The sequence below is a fragment of the Leptonychotes weddellii genome, chromosome 3 (assembly GCF_054177405.1).
Source record: "Leptonychotes weddellii isolate Sample4059 chromosome 3, ASM5417740v2, whole genome shotgun sequence".
NCBI classification, from domain to species: Eukaryota; Metazoa; Chordata; class Mammalia; order Carnivora; family Phocidae; genus Leptonychotes; species Leptonychotes weddellii.
This window is the reverse complement of record NC_138371.1, coordinates 167,309,455-167,334,016: the sequence shown is the minus strand read 5'-3', so window position 1 is coordinate 167,334,016 and position 24,562 is coordinate 167,309,455. Positions and strand designations below refer to the sequence as shown.

The following is a 24,562-nucleotide window of genomic DNA, read 5'->3' as shown; positions in this document are numbered from 1 at the left end:
TACTGTCTTTTTAAAAGGCAAGTTACCATGGAATAATTTAAATAGTGAAAAATCAAAGAGCTTATACTCCTACCCCTGCCCAGTTTAAAAAGGGATCTAGGAACGTAAGGTGCCCCTGAATACCAATTCATTTTGTGTTGTTGTTAATCAGCAGTAGGCAAATATATATTGACGCAGATTGTAAGCAACTTACGTAACTATTTATTAAAAATGTCAAACTGTACATTTTTCATACTTCCTTCCTGAGAGAATCTTCTTTTGTGAGTTTAAAGTGAGATCAGACGAATGACTTACTGGCTAAAACTGACCAGTCTTTTTCTTTAAAAAGCACTGGTGATCCGCCCTCTGCCCCCCACCTCCCCCGCCCCCTGACATTTTCCCTTATGTGTGCCTGTCTTTATTGTCCCCACAGAGAAATGCTGAGTGACAGGGATTCCTGCAAAAAAATATGATCGATGGATTTATGTGAGGGTATTTCCTTAGATTCTCATGGGGTCTTTCTTGTGAGGGATATGCATGTCTAAGGACCATGTAATTCAACGTTTCTCAACTCCGGCGCTATTAACGATTGGAGTCCGCTAACTTTTTGTCGTGGGGGCCGTCCTGGGCACCGTAGGATGTTTAAGCAGCATCCCTGGCCTCTACCCATTAGAGGCCTGTAGCATGCCCTCCCATCCCACCCAGTGTGACGATTGAAACTGTACACATTGCCAAGTGTTTTCCGGATGGCAGAGTCACCCTTGTTGAGAACCACTGATGTAAATTCTGGAAGAGACATTCTTTCTGGCGTTATTTACATCAGACTTTGCTTAATTCATTTTTTAATAGGGACCCGGACTTCATGCAGGCATTCAGAAACAGAAAAACATACAATAGTCTCTTTGACCTGTCCTAGTGGTGATTATATAGGGTTGCCTTTGCATTTATATTGTTCTAATGGAAAAGGAAAGACTCCAGTCCTCTCCTATGTAACTGTTAAGGATACTCTGTGCCAAGCCAGATTTCACATGCATTTCCGTTCCATCCATCCCAGCACTCACAGTTCCCGCAATTACAGATTCCATTCCCTGCAAGGAAATACACGGGGGATCACCATCATGACCGAAATGCACCAAGTTAAAAAATGTTCTTATCAACCACAGCCGCTCATAGTCGCAGCCATCCCATTCATCCTCTGCAGCCACCTTATTATGATCTCATTAAACAGCTATGGGGAATCTGATCTTTCAAATGATTGCTGGCATCCACTTGGTGCCACCAGCTAGGCAGTATCCATCCAGTAGTGCCCACCCTGTTCCATTCCAGCTGGGCTTTGCCTCCATCTCTCTTTCCCCTGGAGCTTGTTTAAGCACATGTTTTATAAGCAGTCCTCAGGACTCAATAACCGGGAAGCAGCCCCGACCACACAGCCATGGGCGGCAGGCACCACAGGGCGGGCGCTGCTGGTCTTTCCCCCGAGCGGGGGTATGGGGCGAGCAGAGCAGGTCATACCACACCTGTGCAAACGAGGCCGTCGTGCTTGTCACAGTCCCTGTCGTCACAGTCACAGAGTTCTCCGGAAATATACCCCTCTTCCGCAGAGCAAATGCACTTTCCACAGTGGCAAGAACCTGAAATCACAAAGGGCACGACTTGCTGTCAGCATGTAACTAAAGGTTGCTGTCTAGAATAGAACACCGTCAACGCACGGACAACAGGCTTCTAAAAACCCATCTTCCCAAGGTACCAGTTTATTGAAGAGCCTGTTGCTCAGAGGGGAGCTTTACTTACCACAATTCATAAAGGTCATCCAGGAAAGGCTTCATTATGGATCTAGACAGTTGCAATTAGCCTTGAGCAAATGTTCCATGGCCTAGTCCGGTTGAAATGTCAGTAAGAGCAGAATGTGCTGATTCTTAGAGATGGCCTTCCAAAAAGGTGTTCAAAAACAGATGCTTCTCTCTCTCTCTCTCTTTTTTGTTTTCCTGAGTTGAATCATGTTTTAAAAGTGTCTGCTCTTTAAAGGACCTGAACGGTAAGTTCTAGTAAATAAGGATGCATTTTATAATTAAAATTACTACTAAATTATTGGGCTTCTACTTTTGGATTTTTGTCTACATGATTTTGTGAAAGGAGGGACACACCTGCGTATTGGGCGGCTCGTCAATGTGCTCCAAATGCACACACGACTACTCGTGGGCATCTGACTTATGGGCTCTCACCCCGGGGACCCCCTGCCACGATCAAGGAGAGCTCTAATCTCCCCCAAAAAGTTCATCTTCTATGAAGCTCTGCCAACTTTCTCATCACTTCACCCATTTCCCCTCTTTTTATTTCCTACCAGTAAGAAACTTCCACTTCTGCTATTAAAAATATCTTGGTGTACTGAAAAACAATTTTATGAATGGTATATTTAAAAGGAGAAAAAACACACGAATTAAATGATCTCACAAAGAGAAGAAAGTTCTCTTGGTCTACGCGTCCTTACATGACAGGCTCAAAAACCCTCACATGGCAAAATGACTTCTATAGCGGCAGTAAAGAGAACTTTAAAATTGAAAAGGAAACACACATCAAAAGGACTTCCCCTTCCTTCTATGTCTTTGGCTTGGATGTTCCTTCCCAATGTGATTTCCTTTTACTAAATGAGGGCTATCACTACATGTTTCAGGTCAAAAATCACCTTAAGAGAATGTGAAGGAGAAAAAGCATTTTGATTATATTTGACAAAATTCCAGACTTGTTAAGTTCAAAATGTAATGGGAGCGGGGTGGGGACCAATCACTAATTAGTGCCTCTGTGAGACACAGTGATTGAGAAATGAGTGTGCAAGCTGGGAGATAAAAGTGGTTAGAGAAAGGAATATTTGCCATAGATATCATGAAAGGATTCATATAAACAGGTCCCGTGCCTCAGGCACTTGGTGATATTTCATACGGAAACTGGCATATGCATTTAGCTATAAGAATCCCCAATGGCCAAATTAAACGTGTGACATGCCTTGTTACGCTTCTCAAGGTAAGGGGCGGGTCTGAATTAGTGATAGGCTGACAACTGTGTTTACACTGATCAACTCCTTGCTTAAGCACAGCATGATTTCATTTAGTCTGGACTGTTTTCCTGAGGGTCTAGGATGAGCTGCACGCTCTTGAGCACAGTCTAGACATCTCTCGCTTCTGATGAGTGACTGGCAGGCTGCATAGGACCCAGGAGCTGAGCCTCCTGGTCAGTCCGTGAGGGATGGTGGCTCCTTCTTGGCTACATCCAGGTAGAGAGCTTCCTTAGTTTAGAAGTGTATTTAACTTCACTTCAAGTACTGTCTTTTGATCTTCGTAGGCACAGAAATGTTCAACATACAACTACTCATTTAGCAGGTGGTTAGCGATATATCTACAACAAAGAAAACTTGGGGCGTTTCATTGACTTTTCGTTGCAATTTCCTCAGAAGGCACCGTATTTAGTGCCTTCTTTCCACGAGTAGAGGAAGATTAATTATTTGCAGAATTTGACTGGTTTTAGTTTTTTCTAAAATAGTGCCTCCCTTATATTGCAAAATTAGTTCTAGAAAGAAGCAGAAGCAAATGACTTTATATGTCCATGATATTCGTGTATCACACCTAGGATATCTTCTTTTATTTGGTCACAATTCATGAGAAGATCTCACATTTCACTTTTAAACTTATCCCCTGGCTCTGAAACTATTCTCATTGCTGCTCTAGCTTCTGAAATGCTTAGCTTCAGGCCATATCAACGTAGTTTCCCAAAACTGATAAGCTCAGCTAAAGTTAATATGGTATACACTGATAGACCGTTTGACAAGTAAATCCCAGTTCCCAAAGTCTACTAGTTACTGAAATACTTAGAATGCAAAATGCGGATTGGTTTTTGTGTGTGCTGTGAAAACTAGCTTTCTTGGTCAGCATCTTCCCCAGCTGTGTTGCTCCTTTCCTGTTTGTCAATTCTCAGTGTATCTTAGAGGTCGGAAATTCTTCCACAGCTTGTGAAACTAGGAATAGCCTCGCATGTAATAACACAGTGGGATAGTTATGAGGACCTCTTATAGCCTTTGTCTATGCTCTGGCTGTTTTCATCGATAACCAGAGGTCAAAATGCCTGTCTCTGCAAAGGGAAAAACTGAGGGAGAGGATTCTGTCGGACACACACAGGCCACATGACTGCCAAGAGGTGACCAACTGTTTAGCTCAGCTGGCTGGGACCCACTCACACCCATGAGGCCAGTCCAGCCATAGGAGAAGCTGGATCATGCAGGCAGGAGCTCCCGGGTAGTAAGTCCAGGACCGCAATATCACTAACCCATTTACTTTCTTTCTCGCTATAAGGACCCGCAAGAGGGCGCCGATCTCTCTTCTGTGCTTCTTATTGGCTTCCATTTCCCGGGGAACCAGCTGCATTTTCTCATTTGTCTTCAAAGCATCCTTAGGACTTAAGAAGGGGAAGGAAATGAAATTCTCCTGCCTTCAAACAAAGATGAGAAAATGGAAGTACAGACAGGATAAGGGGATTGCCCAGGGCCACGGGGGCCAGAAACAACAGTCATCCCAAGGTTTCAATCTGACTCAGTCTGTTCTTCTGTCTACCTACCTACCTATCCATAATGCCCCTCACAGGAAAAACTTCCACATAGTTTCAAAAAATGAGTTGTGTGTTCTCACAGCTCTGACGAGACAGCCGCATCAGGGGAAGCAACTAGAACACTGGGCTAAAGCTGGTTTTTGAAGGGCAACTGGTACTCTTCCCCTTTCCTGGGGGTGGAGGACGAGCCTGGGTGGAGTAGAGGGGATGACAGGCGGGTGGGCATGCGCACCGTGACATCCACGGCTGATGCAGGACTCAGCAAGTGTCCTTGGGAGAGTTTAAGGAGACATCCAATGATACACAACACAGTCATCGTCACACAACAGCAGCTTTAAGATATTACAGGTGACAACCCGGATCTAGGTTGAAGTTATGAAGGTAGAAAGGCTGTTGGGTACTCTTGGATCCAAATAAATAAATCCCCAAACAAACAGCCTATGAATTACGTCATGTATTCCGCAAAGGTGGCTACACTCAGGGGACACCTGGCTCTAAGCTCATCCCTCTGGCTGTTCACAGAAACAATTTGAGTCTAAGGGCAAGGCACCTTTGTTGGCGGTCCCATTAATAAAGTTGGACTTTCCTTTTCGTTCATCAAGCCTGACAAAATGCTGTAACCTGACATGCCAGCAGGGACTTCTCACGATCGTACTAACTACTGCATCTGTTACGAAGGTCACCACAATGTATCTTGTGTTCAATTTTTCTATGGAGTGATTTGTTGTCTTGGCTATCAATTTGTAAAGAAATAAAATGCTATTTCTTCATCGTCTCCTGAGGTGACAGCTTTATTCACAGCTCACGGGAAGCGCATGTTCCAGACTTGTCTTTCTGGTGGAAACACTTAGATGGCAGTCACCTCAGGCTTACTGCACATGCCTGTCCCATATTTGGAGAAAGAGAAAGGCTCCAACTTCCTCTGCGATCATCAGGGTGAGGGGTTTTCGTTTGCAAATTTGAGAAAAAGTATGTGGAATTCTGGCAAGTCCATGAGATCAAGAAATACATGGTCCTGGTCAAGGCCCACTCCTCTATCTTGCCACCATGTTAGAAGACCGTTAGTCTACTTCCTGGACTACTTTTCCTGTGGTTCTTGGGGTGGGGTTGGAGTGGCACCTTCCATGGGGACAGGAATAACGGCTGCACCCCCATTCTCCTCTGTGCCTACAGTTTCATGATCTTAGCCCCTTTCTTCCTGTATAATCCAGCACAGAACTCTCCAGAACAGGAGGAGAGAAAGAGGCCAGAGCCAGACGCTGCCAACAGGGGGAAGGCCCGCCATCAGCACTAACACCAGCCTCAAAACGTACAGCCTCCGGACAGCTTTCACATTCTCTTCTGAGTTTAACGACTCTGAAACTCTCTACTCACTGAAGGATAAACCGCTTAGACAAATAGACTTTCAACCCTTCATTGATCTCCGGATATATTACCATCACCCAAAGCAAACAATTTGAGAAGGCATTAACTAGAGAGATTTCCTTGTTCTGTTTTGTTTTGAGGAAATGCCTTTGGGTCAACATTTAGTCAAGCTATTCTTTTTGCATTTTCTGCATTTGTGATGCTGAAGAGTAAGACTCTCCTCAGAAAGTAATGGCTTTAAAAAAGAACGTTCATTTCTTCAAAAGAAACGGCTCCTCTTTGTATGAAATTCAGTGTAGCAAACGACAGACTGGTATTTGCTATCTGGGTGAGCACGGCTTTGTGCTTTCTGCCTGTACCTGCCAGTGGACATGACTTAGCCAAGGCCTGCTCGTGGACAACGTTAATGATTCCACAGTGTGTCTAGTAAATACACACACACACACACACTCCCAAAGTGGCTGATTTTTTAAAGTAAACTAATATTAACGAGCACACTAACGTTTTAATATGACTGGGAATCCTCATTCTGTAGAGTTTCTGGGAAAATTTACTATCCTCATTCCAACAATAATGCCATTATGGAAAACCAACTAACAAAAAAATCTAAGCTTTAGAGCTCTGTGTTTAGAGCTGTACTCAGAAAGAAGAAATCGAATTCAGACAAGGTTAATCATTCTCACCCCTCGGTTATTTGCAGGACACTGCCTTCTGATCTGATAACATTTCTTCCCCCCCCCCCCCCGCCAGTTTCCCCCTGAAAGGTTAAATCCATCCCTACTTCCTTTCCTGTTTTCTTTGTTAATCTCCTCCTCCACAATTCTTTCACCCTTTCTGGCTCTCCCAACAGAACTTGAACCTAAAGCAGGTGTTTCCAGGCATTGAGAGCCCCTGACAGACAGACTGGTGCTAGATTCATCTGGGAGTTGGAATTAGAACGAATTTAATAAGAGAACAAACAGGGAACAAAGTGGTTGCTTTAAACTCCTTCGATTGCCACCTGACGGTTACCATTGCATTAGGTGGAAGGCACGGCTTCCTTAGCAGAACACAAAGTCTTGAGGGTAAGCAGGGCATCTTCACCTCTAGCTGTGCCTTGTCTGAAAAGGGGACAGGGCTGTCCGTTGGGCAAGGAGGCCTCTGTGCTGAAGAAGAGAATCTGGACACCCTGTGCCATCTAGATGCATGAAGGGCAGCTCCTGAACGTTACTGAGAAACTGGTGAGCTTCCAGAACCTTCCTGGTATTTTCCTAGGCACTAGCAAGGAGGAATGTGACAGCCTTCTAGATGAGCCCATATGCACCCTGAGAACAGGATTTTAAAGTCCCTTCAAGAATTCACACAGAAACATCAACATCAAGGTGCCTGAAATTTAATCTGTCAGTATTCTTTCTCAGAAAAAAAAAAAAAAAAATCTGTTTTGCTTTTCTGGGGGACTTCAGGGGACAATGGGCGGGATTGCTATTCTTCTAGAATTTGTTTCTGTAGTGAATGTTCGAATGGGATGGTGGCTCCTATTCAATCACCTTGCAAATTATAAACACACTGCAGGCTTGATTTTTGTTATATATTAGATTACACATGTTTGGTTGGAAAATTGGTGATTTTTAGGCCAAAGAAAATGACGCCAGAACTTTGAGACCCATAGACTCTTCCATTCCTTTTTTATGAAACAAAATATTTAGTTTCCCTTTTGTCTTTCTCCCACCTTCAGCCCTCCCCTCCTCCACACACCCATCTACATCATCCAGTGTCTGACAGTTCAGATACTTGGGATCACTTTTCTGCAGTTCTGGGCTGCGCTATTTTCACAGGTGAACTCAACAATTACCCCTCTGCCTTTTGGGAGGTCCATTCACCGCCCATTATATCTCGTCGTCTTTTCTTCTTTATACATTAATTACAGGTCACTGAGCCACGACGATGGACGCAAGTGGCTGAGGACCTTTTCGCAGGAAACCCTTCGCACGCATTTCATTGTCTTAGAACCCACGCGTCATGCGGTTAACCTTCAAGTCTGAAGTCTGGTACAAGCCTAGGGCAGCATGCTTTTCATTCCTGCAAGGTGCCGTCTGGGGAGGGTTGTATGCGAGGCCGTACAAACCATGCGTCAGATCGGGGACCCGGTCCAAGCTCCGGCAGGGATACTCACCCTTCCCCGAGCACAGTATGCCGTCCGCTGACTCACACAAACTCTTGCTTTGTTCCTCCGTCAGGTTACACTTCCGCGGGTGCTGGCAGAGCTCCCCGAACCAGCCTCTCTCACACACGCAGCGACCACAGGAGCAGGTTCCGTGGCCTGCGAAGCAATCGCGGGGTGAGGGGGAGAGGGGGGGATGGGTAAATATCCAGCGGAATCGCAGATCTTAAGAAAGAAATACGTAAGCCGAAGGACCTCATTTCCTATCAAGCAAACACGCTTCCCTTTATACAGAGGCAATTGGGCATACTGTTTAAAAGAGCTTCACAACCGAGTTCCAGATTAACATGCTACATTTGAATGTAGCACAGGAGACGGTCTGAGAAAGAAAGAAAGCTTGAAACGATTTAAAATGGAATTTTATCATCCTTCCTTGATACAAGATACTCCCTCATTTGCATTTTTAACAGCACGAAGTCTCAGCGCGCTTCCTCATCGCGCTGGCCGTGACATCCAGACCAATTTGCAAGGCTAGTCACGTTACCATGGCTCGCTGAATTTATTGATTGCCCTCCTATTGTTTACTAATAAAAAACAAAAGGTTAACTTCCATAGGAATGGCATTATGTTACTTTATCTCTGTACCCTCCCCTTAGTAAAAACAGATATAAGTTTAAGTCGATTTATTGTATAGATTTTAAAAGCAGCATAAGGCTTAGATTCGTATCTTTGACTTTTTTTTTCCCCTTTTGTTTTTGTCATTGGCTCCTGGTTCTGGGGATGGCTAGTTTTTGGTGTATCTATCACACTGTTATTTATGACAGTCACTCACCAGCATAAAGTCCATCTAATTGCTTGCCACCAACATCCCATTACATTGTCTCATCTGCCACTTTAATTTCTTATTTTCAACCAATGCTTCATTCTTTTTTTTTTTAAGATTTTATTTATTTATTTATTTATTTGAGAGAGAGAGAGAGAAACAGCATGAGAGGGGATAGGATCAGAGGGAGAAGCAGGCTCCCCGCCGAGCCGGGAGCCCGATGTGGGACTCGATCCCAGGACTCCAGGATCATGACCTGAGCCGAAGGCAGTCGCTTAACCAACTGAGCCACCCAGGCACCCCCAATGCTTCATTCTTTTACCTGTATGTACATTACCTTACAGCCAGGTCTCTTCAAACAGAACAACCAAAAAACTATTTGTTGGGTAAAATTTTGCTGATGATGAGCAGAGCATTTTCCTAGGCACCAGGGGATACAAAATCAAGCATGGCAGACATGATAGGTAGTTTTAACTGCTGCGTAGTTTAAAGGTATACAGCTGGCATTCATGGACACTTTCTTCTTGAGAAGTTTCTCCTAGAGTGGTTTTCATGACCTGGGACCCTCCTCCTTCCAACACTTCTCCTGTGTCTATTTTTCTACTTTTTTCCCCTGACCTAATTAATGAGAGTATCCCCTGATTGTCTAGTCTGAAACTTCTTTTATCTCTCCATAATCTCTCTTTTGAAAAATTCATAAATCACAGGCTTTCAGATAGCGGCAATGATCACAGGACTGTATCTCCAGCCTCTAAATTTTTCCTAACGTCCACTCCCGGGATTGCATTCTTTGTATTCTTTTTTTTTTTTTTTTTTTTAAGGTTTTATTTATTTATTTGAGAGAGAGAGAGCATGAGCAGAGGGAATGGCAGAGGGAGAAGCAGACTCCCTGCTGAGCAGGGAGCCCAATGCGGGGCTCAATCCCGGGACTCCAGGATCATGACCTGAGCTGAAGGCAGATGCTTAACGGACTGAGCAACCCAAGCATCTCGCATACTTTGTATTCTACTAGCATCCAAACTGACCCTTCTAGACCTGCATCTACAGTTGTTTTTCCCCCAGTTGCTCTTCTGTAGTATCCATTTCTTTTAATGGTGCAACTAGCCTTCCACTCACCCAGTTCAAACTATTTTGAATCAAGTTTGAATCTCTCTAACACCCCTCTTCTAAAGAGTTGCCAGAACCTGTCCACCTGTGTCACCATCAACAACCTTTGAGAGACCTCCTATCAGGTCTTTCAGTTGTGCTCACTGCTTCTCATAGTGTGACTCCACTCACATATAGCCTTGAGCACCAGCCCCGTGCAGCTCCCTAATGCTTTTGGGATGAAGTTGACCTGCTTAGCCTTACTTACGTTTTAGGTTCCTGAAATACACCCTGCCCTACTTTTCCAACATCACCCCCTCTCTTCTCTTCTCCCCTTGCATATACTTCTTGACTTAAACTGATCTATTCGTTGTTCTGCGTACATTTCCTGGGCTTTTCTGACTTCATGCCTTTGCTGAGATAGAAACCCATTCTCCCTACCCTACATAGCCTGGTCCTGATAATTTTCAAAGCTCAGGGAACGTGACTACACATTTTTTTCTAATGATTATTTTTCTAATATTTTTTCTAATATCCCCAAGAGAAGTTCATCGTCTCCTCCTCTGAATTTCTATACTACCTTATTTTTCACCTCTATTGTGGAACTTTGTCTTGAACTTTGTGGTATCTGGTTATGTGTCAAATAAACCCATTATCTGACTGTAAATTTCTTGAGAGTAGGAATCACTTCTGATTCATCACTGTAGTCCTTCAGAGTGCCAAGCACACGGCCTTAGACATAGTGAATCCTCAAAACAATACTTGTAGATTGAAGTATTTTTTAAACGATTTTATTTATTTATCTGACAGAGAGAGACACAGCGAGAGAGGGAACATAAGCAGGAGGAGTGGGAGAGGGAGAAGTAGGCTCCCTGTGGAGCAGGGAGCCCGATGCGGGGCTCAATCCCAGGACCCTGGGATCATGACCTGAGCCAAAGGCAGCCGGTTAACCAACTGAGCCACCAGGAGCCCCTGAAATCTTTTTTTTTTAACAAAATCTCCTTTTCATTTTTCCCCCCACAAATCTCAGCTGAGAACCATAAACTGAATCCAGGGCATGTTTATAGGTCATCTGGTTAATACACTGTCACTGAAGGACAAAGGACAGTTCTTGGATGGCTCTGTTTTATTTTTGCATTTGGTAGGATGCAGTGAAGTTAGAGAATCAGTACCCTCTAAGAGCTACATACACAAAAAATAGTTATTAAATTGATTATATCTTGACTTCCCCAATAAAACAAAAGTCCACTTAAAGTGAGGTCTATTTAAGACGTTAAAAAACATCATCCATCTTGGGAGGCAGATAATCTGGGATACTTCTATGCACCAATTACATCCAGCTCAGGACTTTCCAAATGTTCACGTTTCTTTTTTTTTTTTTAAATATTTTATTTATTTATTTGAGAAGGAGAGACAGTGAGAGAGTACAAGTGGGGAGGAGAGGGAGAAGCAGGCTCCCCGCAGAGCAAGGAGCCCGACATAGGGCTCGATCTCAAGACCCTGGGATCATGACCCGAGACAAAGGCAGACGCTTAACTGACTGAACCATCCAGGCGCCCCCAAATGTTCACGTTTCTTACTGACCCTGGGCTAGTAAGAATTTCAATTTCCATCAATTTGACATAATTGGAATCATTTAATCTCTATTGCAGAGAAAGCCATTCTCCCTTTAACTTAGGATATCATTGAGAATAACTAAATGGCTCCTCACAGCAAGTAATTTAATATAAAATTTATATTCAAGGAAATAGGAGAAATAGGAAATATAAGATTTCCTTATAATCAAGGAAATTGTTTTTCGTTTATTAGCTCATTCATCACATCATTCCACAAAATTAGGTTGGCATCTAGCCCAGACAATGGTCAAAATGCATTGGTATTTAAATGTTTTGTTTTGCCATTGACGTGGCTTTTCTTTACCTCAAATTTTGTTAAAATCTTTATACAATCTTTTTAAAATAAACTTTAATGATATAGGCATCCATTCGAGAAACTATTGATTGTGCACCAGGCATCATACTAGTTCTATTGTCATGGTTCTTATAGTTCACGAGGGTAGAGAAAAGGACACAAAAACACTTGAGCTGTAGGAGAACTAAAGAGGGCACTAGTGCATTCTACAGTGAGAACAATGCTAACTGGAGTAGTCAGAGAGGTAGTCAGAGAAGTATCCCTCCGTGACACCCACGGGATAAGAAGCCAAGATAGCCAATGTTCTAGGAAAGCTAATGAAAAGTTCTTGGAATAAGAAAGCTTGGCATGTTATAGGCAGTGAAAAAAGGTCAATGTGTTCAAAGAAAATTGAGTAAGAAAAAAAATGGAATAAATAACAAAGCCAGAGAAATATTCAGGAATGAGAACAGAGGAAATTGTCTATTCTTGGTAAGGAGTTTCAATTTTATTCTCAGAAAAATGGGAAATCATAGAAGGGTGTTATGCAAGAGAGTGATACGATATGATTTACAATTTGCAAATTCAGCGTGGCAACTGGGTGGGGGAGATTAAGGTGTATTGGGAGGCACCAAGTATGGGCAAAGTGACGGAGTTGCAGCAGTCCACGTGGAAGGTGATAAGGTGGAGGCACCGATGAGGAGAGTAGACAGAGGGGGTCGTGCCTATGGGACTTGGTGTTGGATTGGACGTGGTGAGTGAGAAAGGACGGACTAGTTTTCTAGCTAGGGAAATATAAATCATGATGCTATTTGCTAGATATGGAAGCAGCAGGAGGGCATTGCTGGGAGCAGAAAATCAGCTCTTGCTTTGAACCTCGTGTATCTGAGATGCTCTTATCAACCAAGTAGACAGGTCACAGGAGCAGGTGACACGAGTCTGGTGCTCACAGGTTAGGGCTAGGTTATATATGCTGGAATTTCCAATAAATAGATAACATCTGGAAGTGAATGAGTCCACCTAGGGAGAAATAAATCTTAGGGAACTCCAATATTTAGGGCTCGGGTAGAGGAGGAGAAGCGGGACAGGTAGGAACATCTAGTAAAGAAGGAAGACAATGAGACAATTTTATAAAAGGACAAGGGAAACTATTCCATAAAGGTGGCCCACTGAGCGGAATGTTGCTGAAAATTGGAGTCCAAAAAAAAAAAGACCATGAGAGTAGTTTCAGTCAGCTTTTGCCAGACCATCTCTACTATGCTGTCACTTAGGCCTATAAATGAAGCACCCAGCCGTGGCAGACTTATTGGAGTATAATGCATATATACCATTCAGTAAGAACAACATGTCTGCTGGGTAGCAGAATCCGTAGTGGTAAGTTATCTTCATATAATAAATGTACAACAGATCATTCTAGAATGAACCTTAGAAAGATCCAGCCTAATGAACTATTTGAAGTACACTAAATCGGCCTTCACTTGACTTCCCAAGTCTCCACACCGGTGAGTAATTTTCCATTCGATTTTCATTTCCAAAGCCACTCACCTCTCCCAGATACTTAGCTCCTTGCATCTGGTATCCCCACCCTTGCTCTTTCTTCCTATTCTCTTCCCTTCCCCTACACCAAAATATTCACCAAGGATGCTCCAGACCTGTGTTGCCCAATATATTAGTCACTAGTCATGCATGACTATTTGAATTTATTAAAGTTAAGTAAAAAAGTTAAATAAAAAATGTTAAATGCAGTGTCTCAGGTGCACTAGTCACATTTCAAGTGCCTGGTAGCTACGTGTGGCCGGTGGCTCCTGGGTAAAATGATGCAGATACAGAACACTCCCATTATCTCTGAAAATTCTATTGGACAGTGCTGCTCTAGACAAAGACCATTTCCAACGAAATTCACTGGCTTTGAGACACATTTCCTTAAAATACTGCAATGATGTTTCTCAACTAGGAAAATGACCCATGAGTGGATCTAACTGTATCAGGTACTCCATATTGCCTGCCCAATGCTCTTTTCCCCTTGTTAATATTAGGGGGACACTCATTTTTTTTTCAGGGAGGTGATAATATGCCCATCTGAAAATGTTTGATTACCCAGGCTCCTTTTGATCTAAGACACAGCTCTAACAAATGAGATATAAGAGAAAATCTCTTGGGTGAGGTTTCCAGGAAAGCTACTGTCATCCAAAGAAAATGAGACAGACTCAGCCAGCATGTGTCCTTTACTCTTTGCCCTTTGCCCTTTTCTCTCCCATTTTTTCTTCCCTAGAAGATAGACACACTGGAGGCTTTCTAGGAGCACGACCATAAAAGTCACACCGGAAGGGCAGAAGCAAAGACAGAGATGTGTGGGACACTGATGGCTCTCGGGGAGTCTCCTCACCATCCATCCCTGGAGTGACAACCTGCAGATATATTTCTGTGAATTACCTACAGTCCTGACCGGTACACTTAGGAACTCAGAAAAGAGGTTTGTGACTTAAGATATAATCTGGAGATAATCCCCCTGCTACCCAAGCTAAGAGAGGCTTGGCTTGAGTCAGTGGTTGGAGACCTTGGTCAATGTGAGCAATCCCGCAGCACCTAGGGGTCACTATCCTCATTATCCTCAGGCTGCATGTTCTCCTTCAATTTACAGCTATGAACTAAAGAACTCCCAGAAGAAATGTGAGCTGATTGTGTAATTAAGAGGTGGCTCTTCATTATCCCTTCTTGTTTCTTCAATGGGACCCATGGGCAGCAGCTATTCCAGGAACCCAGAGGAAAGAAGAAAATCAATAAGCAGGCCATTTCCTATTCCTATCTCGGGTAAATGGAGGACAGGACGGAGGTCTCTGATTAAGTTTCTATTAGCCTAAAACAATTAAACACACATGAGCCAACATGTGGATATATTTTCTTCATGAAATCTTAAAATCGAACACCACTAAAAAGTGAGTAATTCTTAGGGATTATCACTCTGGACAGAGCATGTTTTTTTTGCAGTAGTGACATACTTGATTTAAAAAAATCCATGCACTTACAGACCACATACAATTTTCATTGTTAATAAAGATGTTTTGAGAAGGTCCGCATGTGGTCTACGATCATTGAACGTGACTCACCAATAATTTAATTAAAGTAAGAAGGGTCTTACTTCATACCAATCTTCTGTTTGCCAGTCATTTTCATGACTCTCATTTTCAGGTCGTAATCTTGGTGTAATCAAAACTGAACGGCTTAGAATTATGTAATTATTTACATTCATCTTCAGGTACAATTGCTAATTTACCCCACCTACTGGAACTGGTTTCATCATCTTCAGTGTTACTGTTAGGAGGAGATAAGCAGGGCTAGTTATTATTTCTCATGTGCCTGCTGATTTGGTAGGTTTATGGATGCATTTGGTTTTACTCAGTCCTTGTTTGCTAAAGTACTCAGGCTGTCCCTGCTTGGCTCTCTGGCCACATGCTCAATGCACAGGGCTCTAGTTCATCTCTCCAGGTGAAAGACCACGCAAACTATGGCTCGGAGTCTGACGGTGAATGGAGAAAATGACTCATATTAGTGACCTTCAGTTTTGTTCACCTCTGAAGCCACACCAGATGGATGATATTAATGAGTTTCACACACTCCTACTAGTAAGATTAGTTAACCCCTGGTTGCCACGTGAGGGGGAGACTAAATGTTTTGTACAAAGAACTGCCACTCCTACGAAACACAGAACTGATGATTCATATGATGCCAACTTCCTTCCAAAAATTCCGCAGCTAATGCTTTAAGATAGCCAAGACAGATGCATTGTTTTCTCTTGTTCTGAAGATGGACATTTCATTTTTTTTAAAATATTTTATTTATTTATTTATTTGACAGAGAGAGAGAGACAGTGAGAGCAGGAACACAAGCAGGGGGAGTGGGAGAGGGAGAAGCAGGCTTCCCACTGAGCAGGGAGCCCGATGCGGGGCTCGATCCCAGGACCCTGGGACCATGACCTGAGCCGAAGGCAGATGCTTAACGACTGAGCCACCCAGGCACCCCTGAAGATGGATATTTCAATCTTTTGCTTCCATTGCATGCACAGGGCATGCCTGGATGCCCACTTGGCCTGCAGTCGCAGGCACGTTTCATTCCTTATGTCTCCTTCTCACCATAAAGAAAATCGGTGGGCATTATGATCCTTACCACACACGTGAGTGTACCAAGGCAGAGACCAAATAACCTGTGTAAGTTACTACAGCTTGTAGGAAATGGAGCCAGAATCCAAATCCTGGTCTGTCGGAATAGGAGATTCACATTCATCTTGCTGTGTGGTAATGCTCACTTAGCTTATAAGAAAATGATGACTTCTACTCACTTAAATCTTTTCTGAAAGAATGCAGCAGAGTGCACACACACACACACACACCACAGAATGCGGACTTTCTACAGACAAAATATCAAAATAGCCAGAGAAGATTCATAAACCAAGGTTTAAAAAAAAAGTTCTATCCCTCATAAAAATGTAGGAAGAAATACAACAAAATATCATCAGACATTATCTTGAATGATAGATTTATGAAGGATTTTTATTTTGTCCTTTATATTTTTCATTATATTTTTAGTTGTTTTAATGTTGAAAAATAAAAAAACAATGTAAAATATTTTATAATGTCCAAACATCTAAAGATGAGCAAAATAAAATAAGTGAAGTAAAATAATGTACACGATAAATGAGTAGTTTGAAAAAAATCCTCCCCAAGGATGGATTCAAGAGCAGCTGAGAATGAGCTCTGAAGTAAGAAAATGAAACAAATACATTCCTTCAACATATCAGATATTTTTTCATCTCTGTGCCTTTGCTTAGCCCTCCCAAACCCAAAATGATTTTCACACCCAAGCTCTACACATCTAAATATTAGCTGTTCAAGGCTCAGGTCAAATGATCATTCCCACTTGAAGAATTCTCTGATTCCAAACTTGGATCTCTGTCTCTGTCTCTCTCTTTTATTCTCTGTCCCCACCTCCCCTTATTTGTGGCTCTGTTAATTTTCAATTTATTCAAAGAAAAAAAAAACTTCTTGGGATCAATCCTTAACCTAAGTTTGAGGATAGAGTAATGAGAGAGAGAAAGAGAGAGGCACAGAGATCTGAAGAAAAGAGACACAAGAACACTTGTAGTGAAATGGCGTGATGTTACGATGAAGGTATTGCAGTATGGAGGAAGTGCAGAAGAATTTCAGAAAGGCTCCCTAAAGGAGATAATTTGGAAGACTAACAGAAGAATGGAAAAATGATGAGTTACTCAAGGAGAAGCGAAGCTAAGGAACACAATGCCAGGTAAAAGGGACAAAGTCACAACACATCCAAATTTCTCCATCTCCATGGCCCTCTTTGAAGAAATCATTTTTTAAAAAGATGGAGACAATTGGTGCCACAAAACACTGTCTCCTCCATCCAATTACTCAAATCAGAAACTTGGGATTCATACTTGGGACTCATCCTTGAATCTATCCCGCCCTTCACTCATCCCTTAATCAAGGATTTCTGTAAATGCTGCTCATACTCCTGGGGCAGCAGGGACCCCGCTAAGCCTTTGAGCTGACATTTGGCACTAGTCTCCCTGGAAGGAAAGGAGGCTGGAACCACATCTTGGCAGCAGGACGGTACCAGACTTTCCTCTGCATGCGAGTCCTTGCAGCAATTCATGAGGATGACAGCTCAATACAGTGGTATGGGAATTACCTTCTCTTATCATAACACAGCCCAGAGGCCCAGAGATGAGATCCATATGGCACAGATGTTGAGGCTTCCCTGGCTTACAGGAAGCCTTATGCCCTAGAGGAGCCCAAATCTCTCCTAATGATTCCTTAAGCATAGCTCCCGGAAACCCCACCAGGGCACGGCATTCCCATCACACATTTAGAGTTCAGTCATATTCCCTCCCAATCTAGTTGAAATTTATCAATCACAGATCACTATTACCATGAGCAATGTTGTCTGGTAACATTGGCGTATACTATCTTCATCTGTTCCAAGGAAACCGGACTAGGAGTTTAACAGAGGGTCAGAGTCTCTTGCAGCAAGGTGAGGGTTTTCTTAGCCTGTTGTCCATATTGTTGGTAATGCCATCACCAACACATCCAAGTTTTTCCATGTGTACCGTCCACTACCTAGCTGAAACACCCTCACCTCTCACCAGGACTACTCTCCTAACATCCATATTCGCCCACCAGCCTTACCAACAAACTCCTCCGAACAATGAATACTTCACCCTCCAGCCAGAGGTACTTTTTCACCACAGGGATCATATACCCCTTCTATGGCTTCCTACCATCCTTTGAGCGAAACCTCAAATCATTAACATGGTTTTTAAGACATATCACACCTTTCTCCCGTTTGCTTTCCAATCTCCAACCATCCAGGGTTTCTGGTTCTCAAATGTTCCTGGATATGTCACTCTCGCTTTCCTACAGATGCCTCGCACACACTGTTCTCTGTGACTGCCCTGTCATATCCACCACCACACCTGGCTGAGTTCTACCCATCCTCTTACCACCAAGTATGGCAGGTGTCATGTTCAGCCAGTTAATATGTGCAGAGCGCATACTATGCATCATACAGTGTTATCCAGATATGGAGGCATTAGAATCTAGGTTAAATCCCCCCATTACGTATGTCCCCATTCAGCACATCTGGCTCATTGTCATTCCTTTGTCAATGTCTGCCCTTCACCCGTGATTGTAAGCCCCAGTAGATTCACCACCAAATCTCCAGTGCCAGCAAAGAGTAGAGGCTCAATAAATATTTGCTGGATTAATGAAGAAATAAATGATAACTTCAGTTTCAACCAAGCAGAAGTTGGAAGAATTTCCATATGAAAATATTTAATTAGAATTTGAAGAGTCTGGAGCTAAGGAGAATGGAGCTAAGAAATCATCTTGACTGACCTGAAGATGAATGTGGGAGAGGCTGAGATGGCATGAGGACAACAAACAGCAGAAGACATCCAGCCATTTCAAGGGAAATACTAAGATTTATGGGTAGGCTCAGGAAGAGGAACAAGGAAAAGAAATGAAGTGGTTATGAGAAGTGGGAGAAGAAACGGGTGGGACAGGTGTTTCTGAGGCCCAGAGGGGAGACAAGTTCATGGGGGTTTCAGAGTAACTACAACCCCTGTGTTTTAATGTGGTCATCTGGAATGAGAATTGAAAATCACCCGGGATTTGGGCAACAAGGATTTATCAATAACCTCAGGGAGAGTCAGTTATGTGGAATGGCTGGAGGTAGAGCGAGTTTCCACGGGCTTAACACTGAACCAAGAGGAATGCTATAAGCATATAGGTCAGAGAGAATGGCATCGAGGAAATGAAAAGTATTTAAGGATATGTGTATGCTTCAGGGGCCAAGCAGGGCTTTACATGGAATAAGTATGCAATGAGTATTTGCCGATTTAATTATCATTATGTGCTATATGCATGATAAGGTATTACTAAATAAGAAGAGGCGTTTTTCTTATGATAAAGGATATTTTTAGATATACTGAGAAATACAGAAACATTGGCAATGCATACTGTGGCTTGAGGAACCCCACTGGCCGTGTCTTCCTAATTGTGCTCTTCCATGCTTGGGGGAATCTACGAGAAGATCCCCCACAGAAGGTGTACTGCTGAGTAAGAACCACTAAAAATACTTCTGAGATGCACAGCGGCCACTTGGATTTGGTAGCTCACTGTCAAGTGTGAGGAGAAGGACTGCTTTATGCAAAAAGTGAACAGGAGAAAACACTCATTCCATCTAAAACTGAACACCAGAAAGTCACAGTTCTGAATAATAAACTGTTGTTACAAAAGGAATTAATAAGCAAACATGGAACCCTGTTACACATCTCATAGAGTTTACAGTAGTCCACAGCATAAAATTCTGCCTTTGTTATGTCTGTCACTCTCTTTATATGTATATATACCAGTAATAATAATATCTAATGTGTGTGTATATATGTATGTCACATATATGTATGTCATATGTGTATGATACATATATGCTGGGTACTTTATATGCATTAACTCATCTAATCTTACAGAAACCCTATAAGAGAGGTATATTATGATCATCATTTTATAGGTGAGAAATGGAGGTTTTGTAAACTATCTCAAATAATGTTAGTAAGTGTCAGAGCCAATGCTGGGCTCCCATCTGCAGTCTTAACTACTGTACTATATTGCTATTTATATTTCTAAATATTAAAGTACATTTACATAAAGGTTCATGGGAAGTCAAGGAACTTGTGATATCCTCATCACTTGGTTTGGCATGCTGTATACTTTAATCCTAAAGTTACTGTAGATTCCAACATGTAAATTAATGGCATGTCTCTTATATTTTCTTTCCAGAGAACAGCTGAGACATAGATGAAATTCAAGACTATAATAACCAAGGCTCGAGTAATTCCTCCCTTAAAGCAGTGCTCAGAAAAGAAACAAATTAAAATCACAGTACCTTTATTAGCTGGCCCAAGGAAATCACACTCTGAGCCCAAGTGCAAAGCTATGGTGGGAGGGAATGTTCCCAGTGAGAACATGAATTACAGCTGATTCTCATTTATCTGCAAATTCCGTATTTGAGATTTTGCCTACTCACTAAAATGTATTTGTATCCCTGAAATCAATACTCATGAAAATTTTCCAGGTCATTGGGGCACATAGGCAGAATGGTTCACGTTCTCAGCTAAGGTCAAAGAAGATCACCCTCCACCTCTTGTTTCAGCTCTTACACTGTAAACAACTGTCCTTTCTGCAGTATATTTAGTGCCCTGCTTTTTACATTTTTGTGCTTTTTGCTGATGATTTTGATGTTTAAGATGTCCCCTAAGTAGAGTGCCAAAGTGCTACATTGTGCACCTAAGTACAAAAAGGCTGTAATGTGCCTTCCAGAGAAATCATCTGCTACATAATCTCCATTCAGGTGTGAGTTATAGGGCTGTTGGCCATGAGTTCAATATTAACAAATCAGCTATATATTACACAAGGTGTCTTTAGACAGAAACATACATAATACAAGGGCATGTATTGATCTGTTAATGAAAATCCTCTGACCAGAGGCAGGAACAGGGCCCCGTATTTCTCTCAGGAACAATGATTCAGTATTCGCTAATTCAGTGTTCACAGCAACTTTATAGACTATAATTAACATGAATAAGAAGAATAGACAGTGTCTTGTTGAGGAATACTAAACAGAGTGTATGTGTGGACTGTAAGTTATACGTAGCTTTTCTAGCTGTAGGTTACTTAGGATAAACATGAGTAGGCCATTGATAGGGAAATCTCTCCCTCTCCCTCCTGGAACTATCCCACCCCAAGCAATAGGAATGACCATCAGGAGTAAAGATTCACAAGTAAATGACAAGAAAAGCAAAAAATACTCACTAGAATATATAAAGATGTGTGCATCAGCCCTAGGGAGGAACAGGGGGCAGAATTTAATGGCCTGTCCTGTCACCTGGGCTGGTCAGCTCAAGGAGCTTTGATGAAGCAGAAGGGGGTAAGAGAAACACATCACTGTCACCTATAAACAATCTTTTAAAATACTAGTATCATCCTAACCCCAAATTTCTCAAGGACATTATTCAACTATTAAAGTGAAATTATACATAACCTAAGACATTTTTTTAGGAAAATTCCCAAGACTTCTTCCCTTTACATACTTGAAAAGTATTCAGAGAACTTTGGTCAATAAAATCTTGTTAATAAAATTTAGAATATGAAATTAAATGCATAGGTGATTTTTTTAGAGCTGGTTGCTAAGATTTAAGAAAAAGCCTGAGGGAATGCATGCATCCCATTATAGTGATCAAAGATGCCCGCACATCTGGCTTCTATCTGTCCACCACTGGCAGGGCGGGGCCCTCCCTTGAGCAGGAGCAACCCTCTCCCCAAACTTGAAAACGCCTTTGTCCTCTGATAATTACATTCTATGATACCATCTCTATTCGGTAAGATCAACCCCCCAAGAATTAATTTCTCACAGTGTGAGTAAGGATCTCCCAAATTATGAGTAAGGCTACAGCAGGAGGATAAGATGTGTCTGCATGTCTATAACTCTCGTGTAATCTACGGTGTTACATTCTGTCTAAGGAAAGGTTGGGTTGGATGGTTGGCAAAATCTAGACAGTATTAAAGAGTAAGACTCTGCTGGTGTGTCCTCCGCACCATCCAGAGAAGATACTCAGATCAGCGGGCATGAGAGTTGTAATCCTTTGGCAGATGATATTGTGCCCACCAATACCATCCTTACTGTTTTGGGGACTTCAACCTGCCGCCACCTGGAGTTCTCGGCCCCAAGGTCTTGGCCAGCCAGAGAAGCCTGCTCTGAGATCCCGTGTGTCCCTTTGAGGCATGCTGGGTGTGGCAGGGGAGATAATGCCTCCTAGAAGCAGTCCTCAGCCCACGACTGATGGATAACTAAGAACTGTGTGCTTTTACCCAGGCTCCCAGAGTTTCATCTCCGGTTCTCAGATGAAGCTCCAGTTGACCACAGCAGTAACAGGATTGATAACACAATCGTAACTGACTGCCTCCACTTTCCCACTCTCCTACCAAAATCTCCTTCACCCTTCCAGTAAATTACTTGCATTCAAATCCTTATCTCAGAATCTTACTTACTCTACTTTGTAGAGTTTCTCTACAAAGGGTTCTAGTCTCTGGTACAATTATATTTCTCATTGTATATCAAATAACTGGCTTTCTGGTTTATACATTGGTCTTTTACTACTTTGGCTAGTGGAAATCAGTTCCCCCTGGGGCACAATAACTCTGGGTAGATGGACAAAATACAGACTGTAGACAAGCAGAGTCAAGAATTAGTCTAAAAAAATTATTACCTTGTGAGATATTCTCTCGCTTACCTAGTAAATGTTTGATCTCATCTAGCACGGTGCTATACAGATTTGTTGTCAGCTTTGAGTTCCTCCCCAAAGTCAGAGAGAGAGAGAGACAGAGAGACAGATTCACTGAGGGAATGGCATATATAATTTAATGGGTATGTAGATGTAATAGGTTTCTACAATATCAACCCTTTCAACCAAGTTACCAAGGCAGATGGGCAAGGAGACCCATGTGAGGTAGACACTCCATGTGAGAGACATGATGATGCTCATAAGAGCAAACACATGTCAGTGGTTCTTTCTAGGTGCCAGGTGGGCTTTAGGTATCACTGTAAGAATTAAATGAGTTAGTAAACATAAAGGCACTTACTGAAAAAAAAAAAAAGACTATAATCTACTTAGATATTTCTAGTAATTACCACTGAAGAAAAAAATCCAAGCCAAAAAGAATATAGACAAAAAGTCAAAACAGTTTGATGTCACCCTGGGGAAAACTGTGGTACCGAGAAAGATCTGTGAACTGAACATCAGAGCTCAAATCCCGGGTCTACCACTTTTTAGTTTGGAGACATGAACGCCTCCAACCTCACTCCCTGTTCCATCTGTGACCTGAAGAAAGCAGGAGCAATCTCTCAGGGCTGGGGGACACAGACACCCGGCATAAGACCTATTTAAAAAAAGGGCCTTTTCCTTTGGCTCCCGGAGAAAGGAAAGAAAGTATGTTTGCTCCAATGGCCAGTGTTTTATAGCTGGATAGAGAGAAAACAGAGAGACATGCATGGATGTGAGACAGATGGTGTCCCCACCTTTGGTAAGCTGGACATGCATTTTGATTTTTTTTTCCAGTACCACCACCCAATTACATTACGATCATTGTCTGAGGAGAGGTAGAGTCTTTGAGTAGGCTTGCACACCCAGCTCACCAGGACTGTACCGGAGAGCTGTGTGGAACTGGAGCTGGCACACATCACCTCAGACACAGGAAGTCTTGCAAGACTGAAATAGGGGAATGATGGCGGCCCATCCCCTCAGCTGGGTGGAGCTCGGTAGGCATTGTTACATTCAGCCTCGGGACTCCGTGCTGACTGACTTCTTTCTATCTCTATCTCCCTCTAGTTTTTTGTTTGTTTGTTTTTAACTGTCATTCAGCTCCTGTTGGGTCTCTGAGCCATCATGGAAATGGAGTGTCTATTTTTTGTGATTTTGTAAGTAAACTTTGAGTGTAATCATACTGCTTTTTTTCACATAGGTCGGTAATACCTCCTTCCCCCCACCCCAGGTTTTTATTAGAGAACAATAAACATCATTTTCAACTGATCAGGTGCAGCAAAACCTGTCACTGACTTCACAGGAGCTTGTATAATCTCAGCAACCTTTTGTCGCCAGCGTACTGTGTGTCTTCACATAGCCCTAAATCAAGGGTCCAAGAAGATAAAGATCATTGCAAACCTAATTAGATAATGCTCTTAGGTCTAATTGTATATTGCTTTAAGTTGATCTTCTTTTTAGCAGAGTTTCCTTTTTATTTTTTAAAATATTTTATTTATTTGTTTATTTGAGAGAGAGTGCATGAGCAGAGGGAAGGGCAGAGAGAGACAGAATCCCAAGCAGACTCCCCGAGCGCAAAGCCCAACACAGGACTCGATCTCGGGACCCTGAGATCATGACTTGAGCCGAAACCAAGAGTCAGAGGCCCAACCAAATGAGCCACCCAGGTGCCCCAGAGTTTCCTTAAAAAAAAACCAACAAAACAAAAAAACAAACAAGCAAGCAAGCAAGCAGTAGGGTGAGAAAGGCAGGCCACCCGGGCTGCAGGCAGGCTGCAGGCCTGAGAACACGCGGAGCA

The 24,562-nt window shown here is 42.5% G+C and overlaps 1 protein-coding gene and 1 long non-coding RNA gene across 6 annotated transcripts in view; both read right to left on the bottom strand.

Annotated features, from left to right (window-relative positions):
* The window catches only part of ITGBL1 (integrin subunit beta like 1), a 244,585-nt gene that overhangs the window by 42,541 nt on the left and 177,482 nt on the right, over nucleotides 1–24,562 (bottom strand). For 3 of the 5 annotated variants that reach the window (XM_081815178.1, XM_081815177.1, XM_081815179.1), the window contains exons 9-11: nucleotides 8,090–8,236; nucleotides 1,497–1,610; nucleotides 986–1,067 (exon numbers count right to left, since the gene is read on the bottom strand). In XM_081815178.1, the coding sequence (XP_081671304.1) occupies nucleotides 986–1,067; nucleotides 1,497–1,610; nucleotides 8,090–8,236 (343 nt within the window). Of the gene's footprint in view, nucleotides 1–22; nucleotides 1,068–1,496; nucleotides 1,611–8,089; nucleotides 8,237–24,562 lie in introns of those variants that run through there. The other 2 variants (XM_006736866.3, XM_081815180.1) reach the window with 2 other exon arrangements.
* On the bottom strand, nucleotides 10,475–24,561 carry LOC145720705 (uncharacterized). Its single transcript, XR_014143899.1, has 2 exons — nucleotides 22,738–24,561; nucleotides 10,475–21,354 (listed from the first exon to the last, which is right to left on the bottom strand). It is a non-coding gene; the product is annotated as an uncharacterized LOC145720705 (long non-coding RNA).